The following is a 7705-nucleotide window of genomic DNA, read 5'->3' on the forward strand; positions in this document are numbered from 1 at the left end:
TCTCTCGCTCTCTCATCCCCCCTCCTTCTCCAGGACTATGTTCTGGCAGTAGAGACCTATCACTCCATCATCCAGTATGAGCCCCAGCAGACTGTGCAGCTTCTGAGCGGGATCGGACGCATATTTCTGCAGGTCCAACACACATACACACGCACACGCCGGCCCGCGTTTATCAAACCGACATAGAGACCAGCGCAGATTTGTGCCTAGATATCACTTTACGGCACAGTTCACGAGTGACTCATGATCGTTCAATCACATTGTAAGAATGATCGAGCGTTGATGAATGTGGCGGCCGAAAACAGTCGTTTAAATATCATGTCCGTGTATATCCTTAGTTTAGAGGCCTTACCCTCAAAGTTTACGACATGGAGATGCAGAGTACTGGAAATTCTAAAGTCCATTGAGAACCAATTACTCTCCTTAAAAAGATCCCTTAAAAAGAACAAGATTACTTTGGTAGGCTAGACTTATGTTAACCCCGTTAATTGGCTGCATATGCTTAGATGCCAGTCAGAGTATGGTCAAATAACAATTGTCCAACTCAGCCAGATTGACTATGCTGCACCGCAAGTCCCCGTTGACTCTAAAATGTGCCTACACGACTTGACCTGAACTTAGATCATAACCTCTGCTCACACCCAAAGTGATTAATACAGAGCTCTGCGTCGAAATAACGATGCAGTTTTCTGTAGTACGTTCGTTTCATAAATGAGGCCCAGTATTTGTATACAGAGGAAAGCATTACTATACACACACACTTAAACACTGCTTTCTCAATACTAAAACGTTTTGCTGTATAATGCCTGTTGTTTTTGTTAGCAGATCGGAGACATTAAGACAGCGGAGAAGCACTTTCAGGATGTGGAGAAGGCTTGCCAGTCCCAGGGTAACACGCCAAGTCAGCAAACTTCTGTTTTGATGAACAGGTGTGTATGCAGATTTTTGCGAGTGTGGGTGTTAATCGTCGATACCGCATTGACGCCCTCATTAACTTCTGAAAGAAGCCAGTGTTTCACAGCTCGAGTATGTATGTTTGTTCCCCCGGGATCATACGTTTTAAATTCTGTCACACTGTGACGACTACTGCTGGTGTCTTTTGTGAGGTGACAAAGTCGGCGTCTTTCACGCCTCATTCAAGCTGGATAGCTACATTTCAGCTCGGGTTCCCAGATATCAGAATGGGGTTGCTTAGTGTGTGTTGCATTGATTCTCTGAGAGGGAACGAGAAATTCAAACTCAAAGACGAAGGTATACCGTCGGACTCTTTGTAACTGTATGTGTTGTGTTTCAGGGCGTTTGTCTACCTGAGTCAGAATAATTACGCGGAGGCCCACGCGTCTTTCTCTGACGTGCTAAAGATCGACCCCAAAAACCCAGTGGTAGGAGACTCCATTACTTCACAAACCACATTTTTGGTAGCTAACATTCAGCATACACACCCCCCATTTTGTATCACCAAAGTCACTTGCTCGCTTGAGTTTCTGGCCTGGAAGAATTTTTGATTGATGTGAAAATCCTACGAATTGTGTTTGGGTAGACTTTGTAGAGTAATCTGATTGGTCAAAGGGTGTAAGGTTTCGCCCCTCATTTTGTTTGTAATCTGTCTCAGTTTTCAGAGTTTCAAAACGTTCCCAATGTGTGTGACAAGTGTCAGGACTCTGGAACTCTGCAGAAACATGTTTTGGATAAGTTTCAAGCTTGCAAATATGTATATGAGCTTGCAAATGTATTTTACAAGCTTGCTAAACTTGTTCTTTCCACATTACAAAGATTCAAATTGTGTCTTTCAAGGTCTCAGAGTTCTGACACTAATCTCACCTCATATTGAGCATGTTTGACACCTTTCATGTTTATGTCGTGCTCAAACTGAGAGGAGTTATGGTGGGAAATAATAATAAATAATATGTGAGATAACATTAGGCTTCCTTGCTGAGAGGAAGCACACCTAAGAATGAGATCATAAAGTAAAAATTATGAGATAGGAAGTCATAACTATTCCCTTGCAACGCCACAAACTCAGGGATACAGTAGCTAGTCGAACAACGCTAGTGACATTACAATAGGTTGTGCTGCCGAAGGCATTAGATAAAACGGCTTGTTTAGTTTTGACCGGCAACATACTGTTGCTTCTCGACAAATGCTCCAGTAAACAGAGCGACAGACGTCAGACCCAATGTATTCGATCCCTTTCTCCCTCACACAGACTGATCTTCCTCACATCTATACCCTTTTGTTCTTCCTTCCGCATCCGCACCACCCTCTCTCCCCCCCCTCCCTTTCCTGCCTCTTCCCCCAGGCCAACAACAACGCAGCGGTGTGCCTGCTCTACCTGGGCCGTCTAAAGGAGTCCCTGGGCCAGCTGGAGGGCCTGGTGCAGCAAGACCCAGCGCTCTACCTCCACGAGAGCGTGCTCTTCAACCTCACGACCATGTACGAGCTGGAGTCGTCGCGGAGCACGCAGAAGAAACAGGCCCTGTTGGAGTCTGTGGCGATCCGCGAGGGGGACAGTTTCAACACGCAGTGCCTCAAGCTGGTGTAAATGAGGAATTAAGGGGTAATGGAAAAGGGGAGAGAGGGGATTTCTGTTGGTGGGGTGAGTAGAGGTCATACCCAAATGGACTACAGAACCTTTATGAGGCCCATGGTCAGATCAGGGATCAACTTGTTCTTGGAGTGAACAGCAATGAGTGTAATTTCATATTTCTAATGATTGAATCGACCCTATATCATTTTTCCACAAGTGAAGCAATGATTGCGAATTATGGATATTGGAAAAAGACACTTGCACTCACGCACACTCCAAAATCCATAGATACACTACATTGCAAACAACTTGGGCATTAAGCATCCACATTGAGAACACATACATATAGGTTGTGTGAAAGTCCCATTATGCGGTACCTATACCAACTCAACAAATGGAATGTATAATAGATGTCTAACTGTACATATTGTAGTCATGAAAATGTGTTATGGGAAATGTATCAAATGATTTACTCTTATTAATGCTATTATTGATTGATCCTAATTATGTGTAAGTATTACATGTTTATATGTTGTGGTAATCTGAAGCATGTGTACTTTACTTCTCTGGATGCAAAAAAATGTATCATGTTTTATCTAAATAAAATAATCTTGTCGCTGTTCGTTTTGAGGAGCACTGTAAATATTGTTATGAAGTAGGATATTTTAGGTATTAAAATCAAAAATGTAATTCTGTAGGCTAAATGTATTTATGCAGTCTTTACGTTTTTGTTGATGCAGAATACAACTGCATTAATGTTACTTCTGACAGACATGCGCAGTTGGCGAAAACCGCAAGAATGCAATGTGGGGAATCAAATAATCGAAAGATTACGTAAAAATCCAGGCGTCTTTATCGGGTTATAAATCCGCCGATTAAGACTTTACCCAGATTTCGGAAATCAGATAAAGGCGTTCAGAAGATAACTTAAATAATTGCATTATTGCAATTATTGGGTTATGATCGGCTTTTGAAGACTTAATAAACGCACTAACTGTCTGCTTTGCAGACGCTTCACAGGTCACACGAGATAATGCGATCATCAACGCTCATGCGCCCATCAAAGTTCCCACTTAAGCCCAATGTCCGGCCCTAGTCACAGTTAACATTTTTCTAAGTAAGGAAATTACACAATTATAGCATGCACATTGCAACACTTTAATGAGTGAGCTCGGATATCGGATCAATATTAACACTAGTAGCCATAAATATATATTTTTTAAAGCATAAGGTGTACTGTTGTAAACTAAATTTAATAATTTAAGATCACCACCAGATGGCACGGTGCTCTCTATTTTCAATGCCCTGACACTTCAATTCTGTGGGCTTTCACAGTCTGGAAGCACCAAAACTTTACAAGAAATTGTTCACCCATCCCTAGGGAAGGATAGAGCTGGATGTGAAGTGTTAACCTACTAGTGGGGTTCACGCTATGCAGGATTGTTGTGGAGGAGAATATAATCTGGTATGTCGTAACTGCCCTCACACTCCCACACAGTAGGTGGCGGTGGAATAACCTTAAAGATGGATGCAATCTGCTAACCAGAAACGGAAAAAGACAAAGAAGAAGAAAATATACCGGTTGTTGACATACGTAAAGGTTGAAGGCGGAAGTTGTTGTAAACATGTTGAATTTACTTGTTAAATTACCTCCTGAATCATGTCCCAAAGTAAGTTTTGTAAAGATCCAAAATATGAATTTATTAAATTCAATAATTTAAGGGCATTGTGGGTTATATTTAGCACTCCGACATCATAGACGCGGCCTACATTGTTCTTCACTTTTACATAGCAATTCACAGTACGTGACAGCGAATTCTCAAATGGCCTCAAATCAGCGTCTACAAATCTAGCTATAGAACTGTGAAGTCAAAAGTCTAATTGACCGCAGTGCTGTTCATGCTAAAAGTTGAATGACTTTGCTGTCCAATACTGCAGTGACTCGTTTTGCGGACGTTAGCCTATGCTATATTTTTCATGAATGTGTCTAATCTATTTGCACGAATTATTTCGGAATGGAAGAAAAATGGCTTGTAATGTAATAGTACCATGAGAAAATAAACAACAATGCCATAGTGGATTCGTCTTGTCATAAGGTCCATAGTACAACCGACACCTTAACAAAAAGTGTAGTGTATGATACAGTAGTCCCCATGGTAAGCACTTTATATCCTCCAGCTCCTGCACAGGGTGGTGGATGGGGTATGCGGACGAGAACCCCCTCAAATGGCTGATTATGGGGACACGTGGAGCCTAGATCAATGGCTTCAGCTCTTGGACTCCCTCTATTCTCTATTTCGACTGGCAGTGGGTAAGAAGATCTCAGATGAAGAGGTGAGATGGGGCGATGAACTAGTGCAGTTTGGGGGTGCAGAACTTGTTGGGAAGTATTGTAGACGTAGTGTTGTTTAACATTTGCATATAATGGCACAGTGAATGTATGTACATGACCCAATTTATAATGACAGTTTGATGTCTTAACATTAATGACTAAATAAGTCTGGAAATGCTCTTAAAGCTTGTCTGCTTGTTGAGTCCACACATGTGTGCAGTAAGTACATTTACATTTATGCATTTTAGAATAGTAGTCACAGAATGTTTAGCATATCCTTTGTGCCCTGTCCTAATCATAGCACAGTAAGCATACATCAAATGCAAAATTGCAAATGGGTCCAACCAACATTACTGTTTACTGTTGCAAGCGTTATCTAGGGTAGAATATTGTAGGGGAATTTCATAAAGTGTGACAGGTAATTTGTAATTGTCTGTGCATTGTCCATTGTTAGCCTGTAACATTGTTATGTTCTTTAAACATGTTGACCACTCTAAAACTACAATACTTACGTACTACATGTACTAATATGTGCATACTACCCAAATATAGAGAACACTCCATACTCTTCACTTGCTGGGGCTATTTGCTATGTTATTGACCATATTATAAAGCAAACTTTACAACGATGGGGAAAGCAGCTGTTTCTCTCAGAAATGGCCCGAGCTGGAATAGAACCCGAGCCACAGTGTACGGGTGTGCACCCTCAGTGCAGCCATGATGGTGTTAACTATGACTGCTGGGTGGGACCCACCAATAGCCAAGTCAAATGGCTGGTTGTCATTACCGCATAACAATAGGGTCTGACAAAGTAAGTGCCAAACTTTTCTCCCCTGGGCAGGTTACGGCATTATTGGCAGGCATGGGGAATGGGTACAGGGAAACGGTGATGATGGTGCTAAGGGCCAGACAGGAGGAGATCCATCAAGCATTAGTGGAGAGGACGAATTCTGTGTCCAGTGCCACTCTCCAAGATTTTGACTGGAAGATGAAGGTAGGCTACACAATGTATCTTTTTACAGTTAGTTATGTAAAAGTAAGAACATAAGAAAAAGATCCTGAATGTAATAAACGTTTGTATGTGCTTCAAACTGACATACCTGCATACAGAGTAAAACCAAGTCAAAGGAAAACGTTAGAAAATAGGATATGGCATTGCAAAAGTTGAAATGATAAAAAGACAGAACCAGATCTGATTTCCAGTTTGTATAGCCGGAAGCTGTGAGATAGCTGTATTTGCAAGATCAGGATCACACAAGAGTGAATCTTGCCAAGCTTTAAGTTATACGTTTGTGCCCGAACTACAGTGATTCTGACCAATCAACTTGGAATGAAAAAACTTGTGGTAGCTGTGGTTATAACCGATAATGCTGGCATTCCTGCCATTTATCTTACACCTGACAGCAGAGTATGAGATCAAAGTGTCTCTCAAAGGTTAAAAGTTAAATCAAAGATTAGCTTTGTTGGCTGTTATTCATATCAGATAAGTGGACTAAGTTAAGGTGGCTGGTGGAATCATTTATCTTACATACCAATGCCACATCATACCCGCTTGTAATGTGTGACGGGTGAATTTGATTTCATAAAAAAAGACTTGGGTAAATCACAAGCTAACAGTCATAACTTAATATTGCTTCTTCCCTTCCTTTCTATGTCCATCTCTCTAGTTGGCTTTATCTAGCGATAAGATTTCCTCTCTTCAGACTCCCCTGCTGGACTTACATTTAGGAGTACAGCAGAACGGAACCCTAAAGCCTGTGTATATAGAGATGAATAGAGAAGAACTACAAATGCTTATCAGCTCACTAGATGCCGCTAATAAGGTAAACATAAATTGTTGATTCATATTTTAAATCACACTTTTAATTGCATTGTGTAATTGTGACAGGTATTTTGGTCTGCATTTAAGCCATGATCATACAAAAAAATAAAATACTGATGAAAGTGCAGATCTTTCAAATTATGTATCATACATTTAACATTTGATACTTAAAGAAATCCTAAATTTGAATGTTGGTACCCTTTAAATCAACGAGCAGAGAAAATCCCCTTGACCCCATGGATGGCCAATCCGCTGATGGATTCAAGACTTATCTGATCAACTGATTAATTGCTGTTAAAAAGCATAGAGGGAATTATTTATCAGAAATATCCCTCATACTTTTCCCCATATATTACATTAAAACTGTGAATATTTTAGTGTTTAAGGCACTTTCCTTACATTATGGTTTTGTATGTATGCATGTTCTATTTTTATGTTTAGGTTAGATCTTCCAGTGAATGTGGGTGTATTTTAGTGCTGTTTGTTGTGTTCTTACAGGTGGTGCTGCAATTGAAATGAAAGTGCCTGCATTGCTGACTTTCACCTCCTAGATTTTTGTGTGTATAATCTTATTTTGTAACATGAATGCTAAAATTGGCCACATGAGTATCAATGCAAAAGAATAATGATTAATCTTCACATTTTCAAAGCACCAGTTTTAAGATAACTATTTTGACTTTATTGTAGTGTTTTGTCACCGTAGTGCTTTCTTTTTTGTTATATATTAATAATTGCACAATAAATCTCAAAGTAATTTTGTGTCCATTACAAGATGGTGGGTTGATTTCAAGCATCGTTTACAATTATGTATTTATAGGATTTTTTTCTTTAGATTGCTGAAGTTTAATTAAAGGTTCTATTTTTGTGAACATTTTTGATGAAAGGTCAAGAGGGTAAACAATGAAGATTTTTTTAATAGCCAGGTTTGCTCATACACCAATACTAAGCGTGCCAATAATAGTGGAGGACACTGAATGTGTATTATGTGCTAAGGTTGGAGTAAATTCTGCTTCAGTTTCACCAA

At 40.1% G+C, this 7705-nt stretch overlaps 2 protein-coding genes across 4 annotated transcripts in view; both read left to right on the plus strand.

Moving 5' to 3' along the window:
• The window catches only part of trappc12 (trafficking protein particle complex subunit 12), a 15458-nt gene extending 12309 nt beyond the window's left edge, over positions 1-3149 (plus strand). Inside the window, exons 9-12 of one of the 2 annotated variants that reach the window (XM_047016966.1) lie at positions 34-132; positions 826-929; positions 1295-1382; positions 2300-3149. In XM_047016966.1, coding sequence (XP_046872922.1) covers positions 34-132; positions 826-929; positions 1295-1382; positions 2300-2542 — 534 coding nt within the window. In that variant the 3' untranslated portion in view covers positions 2543-3149. The remainder of the gene's footprint in view (positions 1-33; positions 133-825; positions 930-1294; positions 1383-2299) is intronic. The other variant, XM_047016967.1, reaches the window with a different exon arrangement.
• A 946-nt stretch (positions 3150-4095) lies between these two features.
• On the plus strand, positions 4096-7449 carry commd8 (COMM domain containing 8). 2 transcript variants are annotated; one of them, XM_047018322.1, is made up of 5 exons: positions 4096-4197; positions 4706-4861; positions 5701-5853; positions 6527-6682; positions 7180-7449. In XM_047018322.1, the coding sequence occupies exons 1-5, from the start codon at positions 4153-4155 to the stop codon at positions 7198-7200; spliced, it is 531 nt and encodes a 176-aa protein (XP_046874278.1). In that variant the 5' UTR covers positions 4096-4152; the 3' UTR covers positions 7201-7449. The 2 variants fall into 2 exon arrangements, with proteins under 2 accessions (XP_046874278.1, XP_046874279.1); XM_047018323.1 differs by lacking the exon at positions 7180-7449 and adding an exon at positions 6899-7170.
• Positions 7450-7705: the final 256 nt, after the last annotated feature.

This window comes from Hypomesus transpacificus, chromosome 3 (genome assembly GCF_021917145.1).
Source record: "Hypomesus transpacificus isolate Combined female chromosome 3, fHypTra1, whole genome shotgun sequence".
Lineage (NCBI taxonomy): Eukaryota > Metazoa > Chordata > Actinopteri > Osmeriformes > Osmeridae > Hypomesus > Hypomesus transpacificus.